Source organism: Agelaius tricolor, unplaced genomic scaffold (assembly GCF_023055355.1).
Source record: "Agelaius tricolor isolate 1412-34295 unplaced genomic scaffold, bAgeTri1.0.p SCAF_2, whole genome shotgun sequence".
NCBI classification, from domain to species: Eukaryota; Metazoa; Chordata; class Aves; order Passeriformes; family Icteridae; genus Agelaius; species Agelaius tricolor.
Genome location: NW_027269262.1, coordinates 80,639,641 through 80,662,649, shown reverse-complemented (window position 1 = coordinate 80,662,649; position 23,009 = coordinate 80,639,641). Strand labels below are relative to the sequence as shown.

Sequence of the window (23,009 nt, the reverse complement as noted above, 5' to 3'; positions counted from 1 at the left end):
TTTTTAATATAATCACAAATTTCACTCTTGCTCCATTAATACTTTTTCCATTCCTTATGTTCCAATCTGAAATTCCAATTTTTTTTTTAATTTTTTTTTAAATTTTATTTAGGCTTTCTGGTGTTCTGCTGCCAAATATCTTTGTCATCTTAGACTGTATGCCTGGTAAAACCTCCCCTTTTATGTGTGCCAGTAATTCAGACAGTTCTAGTGTGCTATTCCATATCTCCTCACCAGCAGCACAATCTCTCTCCAGGAAATGGAAAAAGTTGGCTTAAGTGCAAACTTGGGCTATATAGGTAAATCTATCTTTTTTATAACTTTTTTATAAGTTTATCTTATAACTTTTTCTTCTGTTTAATCTGAAACAATTTATGTAGAAAAGTTAATAGTGTATTTTCCATGATTGTTTTTAATATACTAGTTTGCTGAGTACCCAGAGAAGAGGGTTTGCATAATATCATGACTAAAAACATCACAGAAATCTCTGTCTTTAATTTGAAGGTGACATCAGAGGATGATTGAGTGCATCTTCAAAGACAAGAATCATATGATTGGTTAAAAAGCTGCATCTAGATTTTTATTTACTAAACAGTTAATGTAATTCAGGGTCTGTTTTGTAGAGTGGCTTGGATGAGAGAGCTAGCAAGAATATTCATTTACATGTGGAACAGACACAAATCAGGCTTTTCTACTGTCAACCAAAAACTTCCTAGAATGAGAGCTGAATAAAACTTATTAAGTTCTAAGTAAAGCTCATTAAATTGTGTTGAAACAAGTCCTTTTTAAGAAGTGAAGTTTTCAAAACAGCACTGAAGCTTTTTGTGTTAAAAGAAAAAATCTTTGTCCTTTTCTGGTCAAGAACTGGGTTGTCTCAGATGTGGTGGTAATTTTAACAGCTTGGAATTGATGGTAATGTTCTGTGCTATGAAACTGGAAGCATGAGAATTTTCATTGTTGTCTTTTCTTTATTTGTATTACCAGAAACCAAAGATTTACCCACAAAATTCATAATATAGGACAACAGAAAGTAGGACTGTGATCTATTTGATCAAGTGCAGACATCTGCTATGTACATATTGTATAGCTCTGACTACAAACAAGCTAAACAATAGGATCACCACCCACCCAGTAGCAGGAAACATTTCCTTCTTCCTAGAGTCTGTGTCTATATGCAAGATGGATATAAAACTGCTTCTGTCTTTACAGCTTATTTAGACAAATTCAGCAGATTGCAGGTACTGAAATATCAGGTAAAGCTGTTCCAGCCACCTTTATCAGACAAGGGGAACGAGTCAGTGGAGGCAATGACAATACCAGCAAATTAAAAGTGTCAAGGCCATATTCTGGTCTTAGGAGACTGGGATAGTTCTGCTTGGAAACCTGCTGCTCCCACAGAATGAGCCCACACACTGAAGCAGTGTGGCAGGTGCCTCAGGATCTATGCCATGGCTCTTGGTGTTTGCTGCTTTGCCTTTAAGGGAATGGCACAACCCATTCCTGCCTCTTCCCCTGAGACCTGGGAATTGCCTCCTCTGTGGTAATTCCCCAGCTGTGCACAGGACCTGGTTGGGGGGGATGTGTTGGCCCTACACAAAGCACACTAGGGACTGCTGGAGCCACTCAGACTCCTGGAGTCATTATCCAAGCCCTGTGCATGTGCCTGCCTTGGTTTATAGAGAAGTTTGCCAGAGTTGTGATAACAAGTGTGATAGCAATGTCAGTGCATCAGCAGCCTAGCACGCTATGCTTAATGATAGAGGTTAATGTATAATTACTAGGGATATATTGCAGTGAGTTATTATGGAAATAGAAATAGATGGAAGAACCTTTGTGCTCTAGTTGAGAGCCACGTGTTTAATGGGGTATTCTGTACCTGCATACTGCTCTGGTCTCAGAGGCCTGTGTATTAGAGAGCTCTTGATATGCTGCACCATTTCCATCTACAGATGCATTGCAGGTTGTTTTGGCCTTTGTCTCCAATTGCTCCCTGCTGTATATACTACACTCATAAGGGAGAAACATAAATTAACTGGATTTGTGAGCATTTATAATCACAAAATTATCTAGGTTAAAAGGGATTTCTGGATATCCAGTATGGACCCCTTCAGTGGATGAACACCTAATAAGCTCCTGCTCTAAACATTCAACTGACTCTCTCAAGAAAATGAGGATCATGTTTTGCATTTACAGTTGAGTGTCCAAAGTATTGCAATGTGAATGCCACTCTTAGGGAACATTAACTTTGAAAAATCACCTTACCTTTCTGAAAGGCTTTCACATCTCTTACTTTCATAGCCTGAAATCTTTTTCTTTTTTTTATCAGATTCCAGAAGGGAGGAAAATACATATATTTGATTAAAAGGGCAAGAAAATGTTCTCATTTTACTTTTCAAGATATTTTCTTTTAAAAAGTAAATGCAAAGTATGTTTCCGATTCCATTCCTTAAAATCTTCATTTAGAAAACCTTCCTGATCCAGTTCTACACACTTTTATTGTCTTATTTTCTTTAAAGATTGCTACAGTGAGAAGAGAGCTAGCTTAGCTTTATGTAATGGCTTTGCTTTTTATGTTACAGGTCATAAAAGAAATTATTTCATTCAGAAATAAGGCCACAGCAGCTGCATTGCCTTTGCCAAGGAAAAAAAAAGGCAAAAAAAAAAGCTAAAAAAAAGCACATCTGTGGCAGATTTAAGCCATCTTCTTTACACAGTGCTGTAACCAAAGGTTTTTTGGTTATAACACTGTGTAAATCTCATTGGTTTTCTTAAATGTATTTCTTTCCAATTCTTTTAAATGGTTGTATTTCTTCTCTGGCCAACTCCTCTGACATTGTATTGGAGCTGTTTGGAGGTGGGTGACACAACTGTCACTGCATCAATCTCACCATGAAGCTGTCAATTCCACAGCAGCATTTGGAGCTGAACCAGACAGTTCCAGTGACATGGCAACCACAATGTGTGAAAGACACTTCTATTCCTTGGGATGCGTAGGAGACACTTTCATTTACAGAAAGGACTCACTGACACTCTTGTTCTGCACACAAGGATTAGTCAGACTCTTCATGGAAATCAAAGCAAGCTGGTGTCAGTACAAACTCTGCCTCCATCAGGTTCCAGGTGTCCCAGCTGTCCAGCCTAATTGCCCATCACAGTAAAACTTCCAGCAAACAGTTTCACTGAGATTCTGTTCCTTGATTTTATATCCCCACTGTCAACAATCTTATAAAGACAAGTTTGTTTGTGATTTATAATAAATAAGGTTGTAAGAAAACTAGGCCATTTCTAATAACAGAATACTCTTGAAAGAACCCCACTTCCCCTCCATATGGAATGGAGCACCCTGCTTATTCATTCTGTCCATTTTCTACTGCATTAACACCTATTCTGATATTTACTTTTTTTTTTTTTTTTCAATTTAAGCTTCATACATTTATAAATCTCATTGGATAAGGGTCAGAACCTGCTTCTAGCAGATGCATTATCTTTTCTATTCTCAGGCTGGCTGAACTTGGGACAACAGAGTTTTGACCTACGTCAAGAGATGACAGTAGTTAAAAGGAAATAATCAAGGACACTCCTGCTAGAACAAAAAGTCCCTAGATTCTTGGCACAAATTTAAACCTTATAATAGCATATTAAGACCTGATAACTATGTTGGTGTGCACTTAGATGAGCTGCTTAAATGAGTAGTTGCTGTTGTAAGAGAAAGGCAATAACAATGTGAGTAGACTATACAAATAGTGTGTGGAACCACAAAGGAACATTTGAGGTCATCAGCTCCTACAATTATGAGCTCACTTAAGTATCTGGAGATAGAAGTGCACTATTAAACACTTTTGAATTAAAGACATACTTTGATTAAAGACACACTGCATTGGTCAGGGATAGTTTTTTGGTTATATATAACCAACAGACATATAACAGACATTTGGATTAAATCTTATTATTCTCAAAATATGTTCTTAGATATGTAATTTTTAAATTCTAACTCTCTGGATATATATGAACTTTCTCTCTGTGTATATGTACATAGACTTTTATGTAATTCTTACATTGCTACAGACACTCTATACCAGTGTAAGAATATATATATATATATATATATGTATACATATATATATAGTCTGACAATGAGTAATGATCAGCTTTTGTATGTAGCATCTTTTTCAAAGTGCATAGTTATGTCTCCAAAACTGGTTCTGCTCACATATGAAAGCCTTTTTTTTTCTTTGCTACAGTTATTATTTTTATTAATGTCAGGAAATTAAAAAGAGACTGAAAATGCATAGGGTTTTACATCCGAATTCACTGGAAGAATGAGTCACAGAAGTTATTCTTGGCATGGTGCTTTTACATTTAAGCCCTTGAACATTTCTACTTTACCATCATAAACAGATTTTACCATTTTGTATTACTATAAAACAATATTCTGTATGAGAATGAACAAGGTCTCAACCATGGAGATGACAAAAAACCTATGGAGAAAGGAAATTACAGCAAAAGGGAAATGCTGGCTGGAGCCATACCACCCAGATCTGTTAGCTCATCCAAACAGAAATGCCAGGCTGAGTTGATTTGGTCAGTGCTTTGGTTGGGAACCTCTGAGGAAACCTCCAAGGTTGCTGAAGGAAGTGGTGGCAGCAACATTGTAGGTGGTATTCTCTGTTCTTGAGTCACCAGTGTGTCAGTAACTGTGATGAGAGCCACCAGGATTTCCTGGAAGAGCTGTGGGCATGATGTGAAACCACAGTCCTGAGTATCAGGAATTATTTCATGACCATCATGAATTTCCTATGAGGAGCAGACCTGGTGACCCTGGGTACCTGATCACATTTCAGTATCAACCTTTCTTTCATAATTTCTCCCAATTGTTGCAGTATTTTCTCTTCCTTGGGGCAGGAGAATAAAACCAGTAAGTAATGTCATGCCAGGATGATGGAGTACTGAAAAATGTTCAAACTCCATTATAAGAGACTTTTACTCAAATCCTGTAATGAATTTGAATGAGATTTGCATCTCATCTAGAGCACTAAGTACAGAAGGACTGTAACAGGGCTAATGTGTTTTTGAAGGAGCTCTTCCCCTTTCATGCCTTTCCCATCTGAGCAACGCTGCCATTGCCTTTCAGCCATAACCACCAGCCATTACTCAGAGGTGCTGTCAGGCCCCATCTTGCTCCCAGAGCAGCTCCAGGCCAGACTGTTCTCCTCCCCAACCCCACTGTGGTGTAGTGACACCATGACATTACATTCTCCCCAGAAACAACAACACAAATCTGATTTATAACTGGTGGTAAAACTTTATTATTCAAGTTTAGATGTAACAGACATCTTTGCTGCCTGAAGATTGTTTGCATAAGAAATACACCAAGAACATGTTTGTGAGTAGAAATGAACATGCACTATGAAAACCAAAAAACAAAACAAAACAAAAAAACCTGAAACAAAACAGAACAAAAAACACATCCATGTGTTGTAAGGACAAAACATTAAGAGCCAGCATTCTAGAGTCAAATCAGGGCTACAAGTTTAATGATGGTTTTTAGCAACATGAAGTCATTCTTTATGAAGCAATTTTTTTTTCTTTTTTTTTTTTTTTTTTTCCTGCTGGTGAATTTTCTATAAGCTAAATTTACAATGGCATTTTGAGATGTTTCCTTTTCTCCTGTTCTCCTACACAGAGCTCAGAGGCCAAAATGATAGGAATGGAAAACTGTGGTAGCTGTCACAATGTTTTTACCTTACTAAGTGTAATTTTGCTTTCCTAGTAAAGGAATTTTACTAGGTGTAACAAAGAATCAAATGAAACAGGTATTTATCTGGCTGACATTTAATTACTGTCTTTTATCCTCTTAAAGTAAATTGGGGTGTGTGTGATTACTACACAAGTAGCATCTCCCCAACTGCCAGCTTTCCAGAGTTGGCTAAATGAAATAAAAACTGTGAGGAAGAGGGTAGTGAGGAATCCTATTCTGAGGTGAGAAAATTAAATAAATCATTTCACTTGGCCCATCTTAACTTTAGAGAAAAGTTTAGAAGGGATTTCTTACTTATCTATCACATTTGGGATATGCTGACAAATTGCTCACTGCTCCTTGCCAAGCATAACTGTCTCCACAGAAGCAGAAGGAAATATATCTACCCTTCTGGCTGCACAGAAGTGACCTTCTAATCTCCTTGGCTTTTCCTGACCAGTATTAGGAATTAGCATGTTAAGTCAGCCAAGAAAAATCAATACAGGAGCAAAAATGAGAATATATTTAGACATACTGGGCAAAAAGCAGATGGTAGACAACATCCTTAGCACATAAAGCAAGTAGTTATGACTACAAAACAAAAGTGTCCAGTCCAAGGGTGGACTTGAGAGTCTGTCCCTGAACTGAGTACTAATCCACAGTTGCCAAATCAGTTTTTCCCATTGCGCAATCACTGTGTTTCAGCACTGGATACAATTAGCATCAGTCACTTGTCCTGCTGCCCCTCTAACTGCAAAAATAATCTATTGCTCACAGTGTGTCCCAACCTTTGGAGATGTCTCAATTTTTGCTCTCTTTAAAACTGTCACAATAGACAAGGGTGCCTTTTTAAAACCAAGATATCTGCAACCAGTGTCCTTCCCCCTTTCTGCATAGTCCATTAAAAATTAAGGGAGGAGTTTCATCAGCACGGTGGCAATTAGGTGCAGCACTTCTTTTGGAAAGCAGTGTAAATTTGGCACCTGAACACAAGCTGTGCTCTGGAACATCATCTCCTGCAGCACTGAGGGGGCAGCAGCCATGAAGTGACAGCTTAGGACAATCTGGTTTGCAGATGATGTCACAGGACAGCTCCATCTATACAGAGAGTTACTGGAAACACTGTGCCTGTTCCACAATCTGATTAGTGACAGGCACCACAAATACCCTAGTTTTGAAACATCTACTTATTTGGTTGTCCAATTTGAGATATGTTTTAAGATCTTACACTACTATTCCTTTAGTAAGAGAAGTTCACCACCTTGAAGCCACTGACAAATTGAGAACAAAGACTGATTGTTTGAAAGTTCAATTTTTAGTGCTGTAAGTTGATTGAAACACAGCGGGTGCAGTAATTACTTGTGTGTGCTAACATTGGTTTCCATCTGAAAGTTATTAAATAAGATTATTCTTTTCCTGTGTCAGGATTTTTTTTCTTTTTATTAGTACCCATTGTGAGGGGGTCTGGAAGATGGATGGAGTCACCTCTCTTTTGTTAAGAAACAAAACTGTGCTCCCCCTATCCCAATCAAAAAGAACAGGCTACAGCAAAATCCCATTTCTTAAAAAGCAGAAATCGTACAACATCTCAACATGTCATGGCAAGAACAATGAACTTTTTATCAAATTTTATTTGCATCGTCTAGGTGTGCAATAGTAACATTCAAAGCTCTGTCTTGTTCTTTGCACTCATAAGATTTCATTTCTCCTCATCCCCAAACCCTGATATGTGTATTTCCTGTTAATTTGCCTCTGCTTCTGAGTTTAGCAAGAAGTGTTCTAAAGTTCAGGGTAGTGCTCAAGTCTTACAATGCACATGTCCCTCTAGAATATTTTGCCATGAAGATGCAGCTTCTATCAATGAAGAAGCCAGAGGAACTGGTAGGTCTGAAGTGAAGTCAAACCAGTAACTACTGAGAATCGGCAGGCAGCTACCTTTGAAGGCGATAAAAATCACTGCTTACTGAGTATAACATCTTCCTTGGAAAAGCTGAAAAGGACACACACTGGACCCTGACATAACAAAACGAGGGCAATCTATTTCAGTCCCCACAGAAAAAAAAAAAAAGAAACAGAAAATACCCAACAAAAATAAATCCACAAAAACCAAGTCAGAACTTATTATTGGAGAACAATAGTAAAAACATAACCAGACTTTGTCACTGGTATCAAGCTGGAGATTCATCTAAAAAATAGAAGAAGAAAAATGTGGCCCAACATCCTTTGCTAACCTAGAACACTACTGAAGGGTTACAGAACTCAACCACAGCAGATTGAGTGGGATGTTCCATATGCTGCTCACCAGTAAAGAAGCAATGGGTGGAGCAGGAAGGAATGCAGCCTAATGCTGAACAATAGCCTGTCTGTGCCTAACAAATCAGAGAAACTGTGCAATAATGTTTCACCTCCGTGAAAATACAACATCTAAATACTGCCAAGGTCAGTGAGACCTTTAGTGATCAACTGTGTAAGTGCCTCTCATGCTTGGTGATGTTTGCTGCCAGCTGCTTTAGGCACATTATTTCTCAAAAGACTATCAAAGTGCTGAATGTTTAGGCCAGTTCCCTCCTGGTTTTCCTTTTGCCAACCCCTATAAGACATTTCCTATCACCTCTCCTTTTATTTTCCACCTCCCTGTTTATCTGGTTAAGTATCTTAGTAAGTGCACCAAATACTAGAAGGGAGAGTGGTGAGACTCAGGTAAGTTAAATACAAGAACTTTTTTTTTTTTTTATGATGCTTTAGTTCAATTACATGAAAATCTGAGAAAGGCGGCATGTAAGTGAGATCAGAATAGGACCCTTTACATATAATCTCAAGAGAGGACTTAGTCCAGAGATATTTTTATAGAACATTTTAAAAAATAAAATGCATGAATGGAGAAATAAAAGACAACATAATATCAGAAAGACATTTTAAACTTCATTCGCTGCAACATTCATGAACCAGTTGAGCTACACCTGCCATCCAACCATAAGGAACTAAGACCCTGCACTGCGAAAAAGAAACAAACCCAAACAAAACAAAAAAGCAACTGCGTAATATTGTAAAAATGGAGTGCAATGCTACTACAGAATGCAATAAAATATCAGTGCTGCATCGTCAAACAGCACTTATCAAAATAATTTCTGAAATGTTTCTTCTGAAACACAGACAAAGCAATAAAAAGAGGATATATGTTTATCATTTTAAGCATAACAATGTGAGTTAAGAGCTTAAGAATACAAAAGTACTTGGAATGAATAGTGCTACCCTTTTTTCCTAAGTAGGCATAAAAATATTTTCATTTCCTTCTTGTTTTTCATACCATTAATATCAACAAATTTCATTCATTTCATGTTATCGTTTACAACTTTAATGCACACACACAGAAAAAAAGATACCTACTGCAATAGAAATAGTTGCTTCATTACCTTGTTTGCTACATTTGCAAATGTAAACAGCGAGGCAGAGCCAGAACTGACTCTAATGCATGATGGAATATCTTTGTTGCATACGTACACTGTAGAAAATAATTATTCAATATGTCAGGCACCATTATTTGAAATGTAATACATTAATATTTACTAGAAAAATAAGGTTTTTTTCTATTTGTTCTCCCAACTTCTTTAATGAAATAAGTTAATCTGACAGTGCATCCAGTAGCTTGTAATATCTTCTACATCCCTGTGGCAAAATAATAAACTACTGGTTGGGACACTATAATGAAAATGATTAAAGTCAGTTCTTGTACACCCTTGTAGCAAGCATGGAGGCTCGTCTAACAGCACCTTTAACCAATTATTTAATATTTAGTTATTTAGCCCTATTTCCCTGAGCAGTTATGCTGAGGAGCTTTCCCTTCATGGATAGTTTTTAAAAAGCTTTAAGTATTAAAAAGTACTATGAAGACATTTAATGCTACTTAGCAAAAGCTGGTATAAGTCTACTGAAGGGATTGACTGGTATGTATAGCAATGTTAAGCCTGTGGAGAAGTAACCTTAGACTTTAAGGTTTAGAAATGTAATATATTAAAATATATTAAAATAAAATACAGCAGGTTACCTTATTCTATGCAAATTAAACCTGGAATGTGGCTTCTGTATTATAGAATTCACTTACACAAAATGGTTTTCCTAGACTAAAGTGTGCCAGAAAGAATGTAGTGATAAAATGGTAGCTAAAAATCAGCTGAGTCTGAGAAACATATATATGACATTGCTGCCAAAGCTTTGAGGACAATGTGATCCTAAGGCATGTTGTAGGGCAGAAATTTGCCCAAATTAAAGAAAAGAAAATGACCTTTTAACTCTGTATACTTAACATGTCTAGTTCTTATATACAATGTGCATATGTTCACTACACCCCTGCAGCAGTATATACATATACACATCTTTGCACACTTGCCAGTTATGTCTCTTGCACAACAGCAAAGGTATTAATTGTCCAGTAAAATTTTCTCAAGGTTATTCGGCATGATTCACTGCATTCTGGCTAGCTTTGGTGGGCCATGTCCCACTGAATTATCTTCCTTCCCTTCTGGCCACCATCCAACTGTTCTTTTTTCTTGGTAACCCACTCATTTAAAAAAGAAAAAAAAAAAAGAAAAAAAAGGGAAAAAAAAGGAAAAAATAAAGAATAAAAAGAAAAAAAAAGAAAATAACAAGGGATTTAATATTGGATAAGGCATGCTCTCTATATGAAGTGCTTTATAGGTCTTCACAAGACATTACAAGCTATTGAATTCCCATCAAGGAAACCTATTTCTGTTTAATTGTGCTAAGTGCTAAGGTTTACTCTTTAGGTTTTCCATTCTTTTCAGCTTGTGCATTGTTCCTGTGTAGGCCCCTCTGGATGTGAGTTGTGAAGTCATACTTGTCCGTGCAAAGATGCTGGCATATGCTGCACTGGAAAGGTCCACTGTCACCATGGCAACTCATATGCAATGCATACATCACTTCATCCAGAAAGACAATGCCACAGTGCACACACTTGGTAGAAAGTTCATCTTGGGTACTTCTATCCACTTTCTCTGTTTTTACTACATTCAAGGGACCTTCATTTTTTACATTTGGAGGTGCCTTACTCTTTTCCTTGGAGGCACCATTTGCAGTTGGCCCAGGTCTGGAATGCTTTATCGCCAAATCTAGAGGAATGTCATTGTCTGATCCAACAGCTGAAAAATGAGGAGGCAGATTAAAGGTGGGATAAGGCACATAGTTTTGGCAAGGATTTGGTAGGCCAGGCACATGACTCAAGTAGTGTGGATTCCCAGGAACAGACAGCTTATATTTACTCCAGAATCTCAGCCAGTCAGCTTCACTCTGAAAGTCATTGTGTACAAATGGAAGTCCAAAGAGTGGGTACTGGTATTTTTCAATAGGGCTTCCAGGTGGAGAATAGTTTGGATGTTTCACAGGTCTCATGTATTTTTCTATCGGGCTGCCTCTCTCTGAGCTTCCTTTCCCTTCTGATATCGATGAACTGTTTCCTGGGTCTCCAGTACTTTCCTGAGGACTTTTTATCTGAATGTGCAAAGGTTGCATCCTTTTGTGAATATCCAGAGTTTGGCTGACCAATATTGGCTGCTGAGCAGAATGGCTTTTAGTCAATGAACCTGGGGCCTCATATTTACTGAGGCTGGGAAGCTGAATTTCCCTCTGATGACCTTCAGGTAAATGATCCTCTGACCTCCTCTCTAAGGGGCTTCCATTGACTTGCTCCTCACTGCTACCCCTCTGCTGTTTGTTTAGCTGCTCAGCCTGAAGTGCCTCCGGGTTAAGGCGCTTTCTTGTTCGTCTCCTAATGATCTGTTCACCATTGTTCTGTTTAATGATGTTTAAAGGCCTGGGAGTCTGCATGGAACACATAGAGAATGAACAAAAGGAAAAAAGACACATTAAACAAATCTGTGAGACCATGCTCATGCAAATTTATCTTTTCTTTTGTGAAGAGCTGTATTACAACAGTGTTAGGGGAACCACCAAATTTCAATTCAAATGCTGGTTCATTGCCCCTCATGCTGAAAGTAAACTATAAAATGGCTTATTTTATCAACCTGAGTCAACTGCCTTAGACATCCTGTACCTATTTACTTGAAAAGGCATGAAGTATCCAAGCTCTCAAACCATTTATTACCTCTTACTCCTAAAAAATTCTGGGGGAGACATGTTGAAAGTGGGTGCTGAGAGCTGGGGGTGAGGCAGGAGATGCAAGGCCCTGTGCACTGGTGCTGCTCTGTGCACCGTGCCACCAGAGCTGCTCTCGGGCAGGGGTTTGCACAGCTCTCACTGTGACAAGAACTTACCTTCATACTCACCCTGCTCTGACAGGGACAGAAAACACAAGCACTCACAGGGCTTGCTGACCACCACTGCTGTCACACAGCAAAAGGGCTGCAGGTCCACTGTGTGCTGAGTGGAAAGATGGTGGCCAGAAAGGGGCTAAGAAAGATGGAGAAGAAAGCCCAGGGAAACTGTGCACCAAGAGGTCTACCTCTTCTTTGGTATCAACTCCCCCTCCTTCACCCCAACTGCATTGCTTTCTAAGTGTTACTGATGTGCTACTAAGTCATGAGGGAGAGAAGGCATGGGGCAAAAGGGTTCTGTAAAGAAAAAACCATCACAAAGAGGCAGAGGGAAGAACCAAGTGGGGACTTCTGTTTCCATTTGCTACTACCCCACAACAGTTAAGTGGCCTTTTTAGAGAAGAAGTGAAAATATCTTTGTGTGGAAAAAAAAAAAAGGTACAAGGAAGAACAGCAGTTAGGTTTCCTTTAAAGGCTCCCCAAGAGAAGAGCATTAGTATCTGAGTGAAAAATGGTGCTGCACCATCAGTATGTTTCTCTACTGGGCAGATGGTAAAGCAACAAAAACTACCTAAAAGTCATTCAGTTTGGTGTGTTGGGAGCTGACATTTTTCTTCCAAAAGGCACATAATCCCATTTTGGTTGGAAGCCATAAAAGTGCCACCCTGCTCCAGTATTCTACTCATATGTTTATTTGGAAATTTTAACATTGTTTTTAAAAGCAGATTTAATTTTGGCTTACAGTCAATATCCAAAGTAATCTGTACCTTGAATGTAACTAAATTTTTAATATATTTACAACTTCAAGCTAATATGAAAACATCCAGAGCTGGAAGAACACCCATTCTATTATTTGCAGAGATTTAGTCTTTCTCTTCAGATGCCATATTCCTCTCCTTTCACTTATTTATTTTCCTGCAGTTGGCATACTCCTAATGGTTAACTACATTTTAGACAGTGCAGCTATTTTTTAAGATTTTACTTTCTGTTAAAATACTGAATCAGAAGTATATACACACTTTGATTTAGATTTTTATTAAGAGAAATTTAAACTTGGCAGAAAAACAGCACCTGAACCAGCCTCTTCACACGGATCAAAGTTGAGACAAAATCATGTTAAAAAACTTAAAATAATTTTTATGTAAATTCTATTCAGATAAAGATTATAGTTTGACCAATCAATAGCAAATTAATATGCATAGACATGTACTTTTTATTATAAGGTCTGTATAATTTCCTTGTGTTTTTATGACAATTGTAACTCAGATACTGTGTGAGATCTTACAATGTTGCTGCTCTTATTAAACGCTAAACACTACAGACCATTTTTATATGGCTTCCTGACAACTCTCCAATATTTTGGAAATACTTTTAGCCTTACTCTTCATGCTACAGGTAGGAAGCCTGATTATGTTGAAAGAAACATCTTCCTACCTGAGATTAGGGACCCTCACACACTTACTTGGAGCTCCAGCTATTCAAAGTTATCGTAGGTTCAACTTTAAAATTCTTCAGCTTGCCAATGACTGTGCTCATCTGATTAAACCACCCCTTAGATGATTAAAATGTACTCTTTAGTGGTGTAAATCTACTAATTTTCCTTATTTGTAGTAGTAAGGTACAGATAAAAATATCTTGTATTTGGTTACAACCAAGGCAAAAAGAAAATTTTAGGGTCACTTCTTGATTTTCAGTGGGGCATTAAATTTAGAATATAGTGGAAACATTACCAGAACTTTACTTTTAAAATGGTCTATGTCAGATCCTTAATTATATTTTAGACATAATATATTGAAGATGATCACAAATATTCTGCCATCTCTGTATCATCTGGCAATCTCCCCACTCCAATAATATGAGTAACTGAAAAAAATGAAAAAATGCAACAAATGCTTCAATAAATTATTGTGATTAGATTTCTCAAATTCCATGTGAAAGTGGAGCCTCCTCTAGACTAATCCTAGAATATGCTGCAATTCTTTACTAAATTAGTCTAAGGATGTTGTCAAGGAATCACCATGGAACAAAATGTAGTGTTCCATGACCAAATTTGAGCTGTTTAAAAATGAAGGACAGCACCACAATAATAATGGTCAATTTCATGTCTCTGGGGAGACAGTAAATGTGACTATTCTGTATATGTTTGCAGTAAGATGCATTTTTTCACTAAAACTATTTTAATAAGAGACTCTTGGATTATAATTACACTTTTAAAACATATTTGATTGCGTTAAAGGAGAGAAATGTGAAAAATGTGGCAAGTTTAATGTCAATTACCCCTTAGATAGATGGAACATCTTTGAAAACACACTGAAAAGTTATTCAAGGGTATAATAGAAATAGAAATGCAACTTGCAGCAGAAATCACTACCATGTTAACATCTGTCAGTCACTATCACCTAGTAGTATCTGATAGATCAGAGATTTTTCTTCTCATTAAATGAAAGTGAAAAGAGGACCTTAGGCTTGCATTAATGGGGATGGTAGTCCTAGGTAGTAATTATCCAATCAAAAGGGAGCTAAGAAATGTGCAAATTAATACAGGTAAGTTTTACTCACCAGTGTAGTACAATTTAGATGAACAGGGGTCTTACAGAAGCAAATTCTATTCACTTGATTTTTTACAGTTTTGGACATTTCCCTAATAACTGCATCATCCTGGACCCTTTAATTCAAAACCATATGTCCAATACATGACACATACGGCAATTTTTCCTGAACAGACAGGCAGGCAGATAAAAGAAACTTTCATCTTTCCATCTAAAGAGCATCCCTTTCCATGGGACTGTCTCAAAAGTTGTCTCAAAGGAGAGATTTGTTGGATTATTTCAGACTCCTACTTATAAAGGAGTTGCTATCATACCACAGCAGAGTAAGGCTTAATTAAATTCTTTTCATTTGTTAGGTCAAAGTTCAGCTGAAGATATTAATGTCAAATGTCCACTGAATGGCAGCTTATTGCCATGCTTAAACAGTGGAACTTAGAGATAGTGTCAGCTTCTTGCTTTTGAGATGCATAAAACAAACTTTGACACTGTGTTTTTAATAAATGATACTGGAAGTGCACTAGTTCATTCCTACTAGTTCATGAGGATGATCCAAGTTGTGCTTGAATTCGAAACTGATTCTTGTAGCTTTTATCTATTTAAAAAGAAATGTTGAAAATCATGGTAGGATACAGCTGAGAAAAGTATACTTAAAAAAGGGAAAATAGAGTCTGCAAATGGAATTTCAACAAATAACCAGAATCAAATGACAAATAAAAAAGCACAACTGTCCTTCTTAAAATCTTTGTGGATGTTCACCACTGATCAATTTCCTTAAATTAGATATTCTATCTACAACTTTGAGAGGTTTACAGGAAGATGATACCTGGAGCAAGACCCAGCCAAGATGCTGGTCAAGACCATGCATTAGTTCATCTTCTTAGATATTACTGGCCTGACTGGGCTATTCTGGGCCTTAAAAACAATGAGTGACCCCAGAATGACACATATGGCAAACAGAGCCAACTCTTCAGACTGGTGATGGTCATGCTGCTTTTGAAAATTGTAATTTTTATGTTGTTCTAGTTAGTGGGCTGGTTTGGCAGGATGTTGTGTAAACAGGATTATTGTATGGGCAGTAGACAAGACCATTGAGAAGTGTACCTTTCAAATTTAATTTCTGCAAAACATTTTAAAAAATGTACACTCAGTCACCACTGAGTTTATTTCTGAGTTAGGCTCTAAGCCTGATCTGATACATTGCCCTGGCAAACTCCCAAAGACTACCTCAGTTTCCATTTCTGAATAATAGTAACACTTTTTAATTTCATAGGAATGCTGTAAAAATTAATTAATTAGTCACCTGACTCACCTATGTGTGCCTATTAAAGACAGCAAGGATAATATTTAACCAGTGGGTCTTAACCTAAAAGATTCCAGGCATTTTGGCACTGATCCAAGGAAACACTTCAGCATGGCTTTCCTGGACCTGGACCAGAGTATTCAACATCTTTCAGGATCAAGTCAAGTGTCAATAAGATGAAAAGCAATATAGATAGACCATGATTATTATTTATTCCCTGACTGATCCTGAGGGATGGTGAATCTTCCCCTCACCAAGTGATGAGTGCCTTCAAGTGAATAGCTTCCTTGTCCAGACATTTATCTTCCAGCAGACTTTAAGAACTGTAGTGGAAAAAAGAACACAAAGTCCCACCTCCCCATATCTCTGGGAAATTTACTATCTAGAATAAAGGAGGTAAGAGATGTCAAAGTATACAAAAACTGTTTCAAGAGATATTTTAATATAGATGTGATGTCTAATTTCAATAATTTTGGTTTTTCTAGGACTGTAGAATTTAGAGAGCTTTCATCACAATATGCCTTGAAAAGCAATTCCCAGAAAAGAAATAATTTTCTCCTTATTTTGTATCAAAATAATTAAATGCATCACTGGTGATCTCAAACACATCTACTCACAGCATCCCAGGCTGTTTCATAATGAATTACAACTGATCCCAAAGTGACCATTCTGCAAAACCCTGTTAGGAAATTAACTGCAGGCCAGGGAGTGGTACTAATCACACAACCAGGCAAGACCACAGCTGCCCAGCTTAGCTGTGCAGCTCTTTTTCCTACTGAACAAACCAGTAAGTTCTTCCTACCGAGTGGAGCTTCTGGTAGAGGCCACACGCGTTGCATACATATCCACCATTTGCATTCTTCCGCCAGAGAGAGGTCTTTGTGGTCAGGCAATTGGCACAGAAAACACCCGAGCCTCTACGTCTCTGAAACAGGCAAGAAAAAGGGAAAAAAAACAGGTCAGAGGTGAGTCACATGAGCTGTGGAGTTAGGACAAATCAACACAGGAGTTTTGTCTCTAGACTGGCAACAATGACAGTATAAAACCACACTGCCCATAATGAGGTCAGGTTCAATTGTGCTTAATAGGCACCACTGATTTTCATTATAATTAACCCCAGAGTGATGGATGAGGTGTGTGAAACACCAAAGCCTTTTCAGAATAACAACTTTAACTTTTTGAACTTCAGGTTTTGTGCATTTAATGATGGTTTCTAAACAGCAAATTCTGAAAAAAAAAAAAAAACCTTGGAAGCTGACAGAACATTCTGCAAACTCTCCTGGTTTCACAACAGGTTATTTCTTTTTAGCCAGCTTTATTTAAAAGTGTGATTGGTAACAAGAATTCTGAAACACCACCTAACAATTAATTACAGTTTGTACCTATCTCATACTAATTCCTTTAACAGATTATATTTGCATACATGATACTGTATTTTCCACTTATTTCTGAAATCAGTACAAGCTACCATATATTCCTACAGCCCATATGAACAAATAAAAGTACAATATTCTTGAATGAGACCTCTTCTGAACTTCAAACAAAGTCCCAGAAAACACTGTCTCATCAACAGATAGATTTATTTATTTATTTTATTTTAGTCAGGCGAAGAAGGGCACAGTAAAGCTTCCCTAAATACAAATTGATTTTAACCAGACTGAGCTGTGCATTCATCAGCTTTCATAATGATCCAGGAATATTTAAAAGTAGGCATGTTTATGAGTATTGCTCATTAAATTTTTTCTATGGAGTAATGATTCCATTAAACTTCTCATTTAAACAAAAGTCAGGCTGTGTTTGTGGCCCCAAATACTAATAAGCAGGAAATGGAATTCTTTTGCTGAAAAGAAAATACAAATTTTAACTCTGTTCTCTTTTTGCAAAGGGAAAAAATGATCAGTAAGAAACCTTCACCAACTAAGATACGAATGAGTGAGTACAGGGAAAATAGTCTGGGTGAAAACTAATTTTATTATAAATTAAGAATTACTAACACTATAAGTAAAAATTTCAGGGTTTCATAAAATTTAAGTAATTTATTTAACTTTAGTTCATACTGAAGAAGACTGGTGCTCATGCCAAAGAAATACAATGGTTATAATTGTACTCTGATACATTTCAAATGGAAAGCTTTCTGCAGACATAATTTTGGCTTCAAGACTGGAACACTTTCTTGGCATTGAAAGGGCATTTGATTCATCGGGTGTTTCACAATGTATCACTAAAAAGACCTGGTGAGCAGCCAGTTCCCTATAGGGTAATTTTTCCATCCAGATGCAAGTGCTATCAGAGGCCCTCGTCAGCTAAACTAATTATGATCTTGCATTTGCTGATGCCTGCTCACTCTAACGTTCGACATCCTCCATTAATCATCAATACAAGGAAAATGAATGAAACGTAAAGAAACGAGGGCTGGTAAGCTGCACAGCCATAAAAATCTGAAATGAGTGCAATAATTTAACAAGATTGGGGAAATGTTTTTAGTGAGCACAAAGTCAGGCTAACAATTGCCCTTTTAAACCAAGAACACAATTTCATTTGTAGAGCAGGTTGTGGTACTTTAAAGTGATACAATAAAATCAAGATTGTCATCAAGATAATCCCTCTCTCACGCCCGTACATCATCCCCTATTTTGCCTCTTAAATCAGATGCAGTAGTATATGACATTTTTCTCAGTGTAGTTAGGGGGAGAACTAGATAGTAGTTGATGTCCTTCAGCAAACATCTAACTAGTTCTGCATATAAGCCCCGGAAAGGTGCACTCATCTACAAGTACATTGAATGACTTTATATGGCCAGGATTCAGCTACCACTGCAGAACTGTTCCTTTTCATTCCTACTTCTTGTATGCTGGTCTACAGTTTCTTACAGTGTGGTGTATTAACCAAGTGGAGTCTTAATCTGAGTCAGTCTTTCCACTGTTTTATTTCTCTTTGTGCTCCCTGAGTTTGGGAAATACCCTTTACAAAGACATGGAAGACTATTAAAATATAGAGAGAGCAGTCTAGTTTGTATGCTGCATTTCTACACACCTGAAGGGGGACAGAAGGTAAAGTTACACAGAAATTTTCATTAAATGCAGTGGAGATAGTATATATATAGAACATTGTCAAAAGCAACTCATTTTTTCTCTCTTTTCTAAAGAAAGATCTGATTCAAACTGGGTATTAGTTGCAGTGAAATCATGCAATGACTACAGCTGACAAAAACCTACAAAATACATAGCAGTAGCTGTTTGTATTGAAATTCTATACGTCTGCTTATTCACTACTTACAAATATTTATCTGCTTAAAATTTCAAGTAGTCCAGCTAAACATCCTTCCCTAGATTTAATGCAGAGTCTGTAAATTCCTCTTTTGTGCTGTTCTGTGTTGCACCTTATCTTACTTTACATTCTCTGATTTCTGTACTATTTAAGGACCTTACAGGATAATCAACACTGATTATTTCAGTATTAAAGTGTTTCAACATAGCTTATATATACTAATAAATGAACAATTGAAACACCTCTGGAAAAACTTAAATGCTGCTACTTCGTTGAGCATTTTGGTTACAAAACAGCTATTTATAGTGGGGACACACAGCTTTAGAATGGATTTCCTGCCACAAAACAGGACTATGGCAGAATTGGACTAAAGATTCTTGACTCAGATGCTACTAACCACAGAGTGGACCTGCCTGTCAAAATACACCTCAGAAATTTTCATGTCTGCAATAAAAAAAATTGGAGGGCTTTTTAAAAAGCCTACAATGTAGCAAACCTATTATCTTAAACAAATAATTTTCTTAAAAAGAAAAACAACAAAAACCTAGGTCTTTACTTCTCATATATCAAGTTTTATAAGTCATTGAAATTATTTAATTATTCAGCAGAAATTATTTAATTTTTTTTTTGCTAAACGTTCATTAGCAATTCTGTACCTCTGCATGGGTCTGTTTGGCTTTGCACACTCATCACTTCAACTCGTCAATAATATTGCTCAATATTGCTGCATTTCTGGGTAGTCTTGCAAAGAAATAGGCACTTGAGCTCAAATCCAGCAAAGCCTGTGCAGCAGCTATGGCCCACAGCCCCCATGAAACCCAGCCATGGGCTCAAGTGCCCTGCTAAGCACCACCACTACCATTCTCAAGAAATATGTTAGAGAACTTTTGCTCCCATTCTAATGTGATCCTACCACAGTTAATTTCTTAAATCAGCATAGTAAATGTAGGTCAACATGACTAGTCATGAGAGAGTCTGAGCCACAGAAAAAAGATTTTAGTCTGTGATCAATGCCACTAGCACTGTCTGCAGTTATCAATGCAAATGTCATGAACATCCTTGGAAGAATGAGCCAAAAGGGTCCAAATAACTAAAATATGTATCTACTAAGTCAAGCTTTAATCATCTGGGGCCTTACAGCCACTACATTACAATCTCAAATCCTGAAGGGGCCAGTGCAGAGAAAAGCCTGTCTCTATTTCCATTCCAGTTCCGAGGTCTGGGCGTTTAATATCACAGTTGTCTCAAATCACATTAGGCTGAAACTTGGCGTATGTTTTTGTCAGCCCAGATGTAACTTTTTTTCTTTTTCTTCTTTCTTGGTACTGAAAACTTTATTTAAATCAGTTCAGCTGTTTATAATTTGGAGATCGGCCAAACTGGGGGGTGGGCGGAGAGGAGATTTCAAGTTTTTCAGATAACTTTCTAACAAATCTACAGTCAGAGTGGCTTTGCTCTGGGGAAAATAAAAGTATGCACACATTTTAGTGTAGCAGTAGCAAAGTAACAAGTGGATTATTATTTTTATGTATCTAAGTTATGAAAATTTGTAATTATTCACTGAATATGTCTTACAGACCTCTCTATTGACTGTTTTCCCTTGGTAAGAACCATGATGAAAGCATGTAATTGCATAACAACCCTTGATATGCAGAGTATTTACTCACATTTTTTATGGTTTCATATCTTGACCATTTCAAATTGAACAAGTCTGAAACTTGGTACATACAGCGTCAAGCCCCAGTGCCTAATTTTTTTTTAACTCCTTAGATGATTTTCACTAGTTACCCACACATCACTGAAACAAGGCAATTATTAGTAGTCCTTTCTGCTAAGCAATAAACAGCAGAGAGTATGATAACAAGTGATTCACTCAGGTGTCTTGCCAGGCTTTTCATAAAAGCTGCTTTCGATTTAAAGGATTGACTCTACAGTTCACACGATTCCAAACTTTGCAGCCATGCAGAAGACTACTTATACTCCACATTACACAAAAATATTTCATAATATACTGAACTTTCAGGGTATTTTTCAGTAGAAGTTCATGTAGCAAAATATATCCTGCAAGAGCACAGCCAAAAACGGTGCTCAGGAACTGTGACTTTTTAGCTAGCTAGACTAAGCAATGGTGCCTGACACTCTGCTAGTGCCAAATACATCCTGTTTTCAAAATTTCTGCCAGAAGATGCTTTTAGAAACTCAAATAGGCTCCACAAGCAGCAGCCAAGGATTTTTCTTACATCACCCTCTTTGTTTTGGACACAACAAAACTTGTCTTATTGCTGATTGCTTCCACTTTCCCAACATGAAACGATGATATGATGAGGACTGAGTGGATTTTTTACCATCTCTGGCCTCTCTAATGTGCCAGAAACAGAGCACACTGTTAATCATGGCTCCAGAACATGAGGTACAGTGAAATCACAAGTGTTGCCCAGGAATAAGCATGTGGCTGACCTACTTCCAACGATGAAGTTGGGGAATACGACCATATATGCCTCACTGAAAAAAGGCAAAACGCCGGCTCTGGATGCTCTCCTGCAACACGGGAGGTCCAAAGGGAGAGCTGCAGGAAAGCTGCACTCATGCTCAGTATGAGCCAGGTGACTTGCTGTGGAGACCAACAATTGTAAGCAGCTGGTCTCATTGGGCTGCTACCACACAGTACAGAAAAACAGCATAGTGCACTCATGGTTGCATCTATCTTTGTTGTGTTTGCACTGCTGTGATTTTGAAAGAGTTTCTTGTTCCACACCCGCTATGTCATTCCTGCTTTGTTCTCCTTATATAAGCAGGTATTTGATTATCTTGAGTTTTGGTGAGGTTTAGATTAAAGTTTAAAACCTGGGCAGCAGGACAGCATCTGGATATTGGAGAAAGCACTACTTTCTTCTGATTAGGATGCGAAAGGCATCCTTCAGACCTCATTTCTTTTGGTTGCAAAGGCACTCAGACCTTTCTGAATGTTTTTAATCAAAACTGCTTTCTCTCTCTACTGTGAAAACAGACACAACTATGTTTCTGTGAAGTTTCACATTTTAAAAAATTAGTTGCTTTTGCTGTAACTATGTTTAAATTAAAAAGAAACTCCTTGAGGCTTCCTTCCCTTATAACCTCAACACCTTTTAGGAATACACCAGACATGGCAAATTTTTGTCCCAGAAGTGAAAAATCAAAACACAAAAAGCAGAGTATTAAAGCAGAAGTTATTTTCAACCTTAAGTATGAGTTAACAGATGCCTCTACATCAATTTAATGTGCCAAATCCAAACTCTTTATCTAAGACATTTTCAAGAACAATTGCATTAAACAGCTGTATTTGAAAGAGACATAAGAAAGACATTAGGAAAGACAAGGTAAAAAGAAAGTAAAAATGCCAAAAAGTAAAGTCAAAATTACACACTCAATTCATATAGAAAGTTAGAGGAATTTTTAATGCTGTATCGTGACAGCATCTTTTTATGATATATGCTATATCATAAACTTTTAATGAGAAGAATCAAGGGGGTTTTAGAGAGACAAAAAAACTCAGAGAGTAAATTAAACATTACTGCTAGTGCAGCCTTTCAGAATCCTACCCCTGATCCCTTAGGGAGAGTAAATATTTAAATGTTCATGTAAACTGCAATTATTTTTTTAACAGCAACAAAAATGAAGATGAGTAGTTTTTGTCCCAGCATTTGAAGCTGTATTTTGTAAAGCTACCTTAGAGACAGCAGCATTCACTACTCAAAAAAAAAATCCCCAACTCCACCCCAAAAACCAGACAGCAAACTACAAGCTTTTTGTGTTGTGTTGAGCAAGTAAGTAAGATACTAGTTTAGGAAGTTAAGTAAGATACTAGTTTAGGATGATTTGTACCGAAGCAA

At 37.3% G+C, this 23,009-nt stretch overlaps 1 protein-coding gene across 6 annotated transcripts in view; it reads right to left on the bottom strand.

Moving 5' to 3' along the window:
* Nucleotides 1-5,282: 5,282 nt before the first annotated feature.
* TRPS1 (transcriptional repressor GATA binding 1) overlaps nt 5,283-23,009 on the bottom strand; it is a 212,057-nt gene continuing 194,330 nt past the window's right edge. For all 6 annotated transcript variants that reach the window (XM_071421698.1, XM_071421702.1, XM_071421703.1 and 3 more), the window contains 2 exons: nt 16,676-16,798; nt 5,283-11,572 (listed from right to left, as the gene is read on the bottom strand). In XM_071421698.1, the coding sequence (XP_071277799.1) occupies nt 10,511-11,572; nt 16,676-16,798 (1,185 nt within the window). In that variant the 3' untranslated portion in view covers nt 5,283-10,510. The remainder of the gene's footprint in view (nt 11,573-16,675; nt 16,799-23,009) is intronic.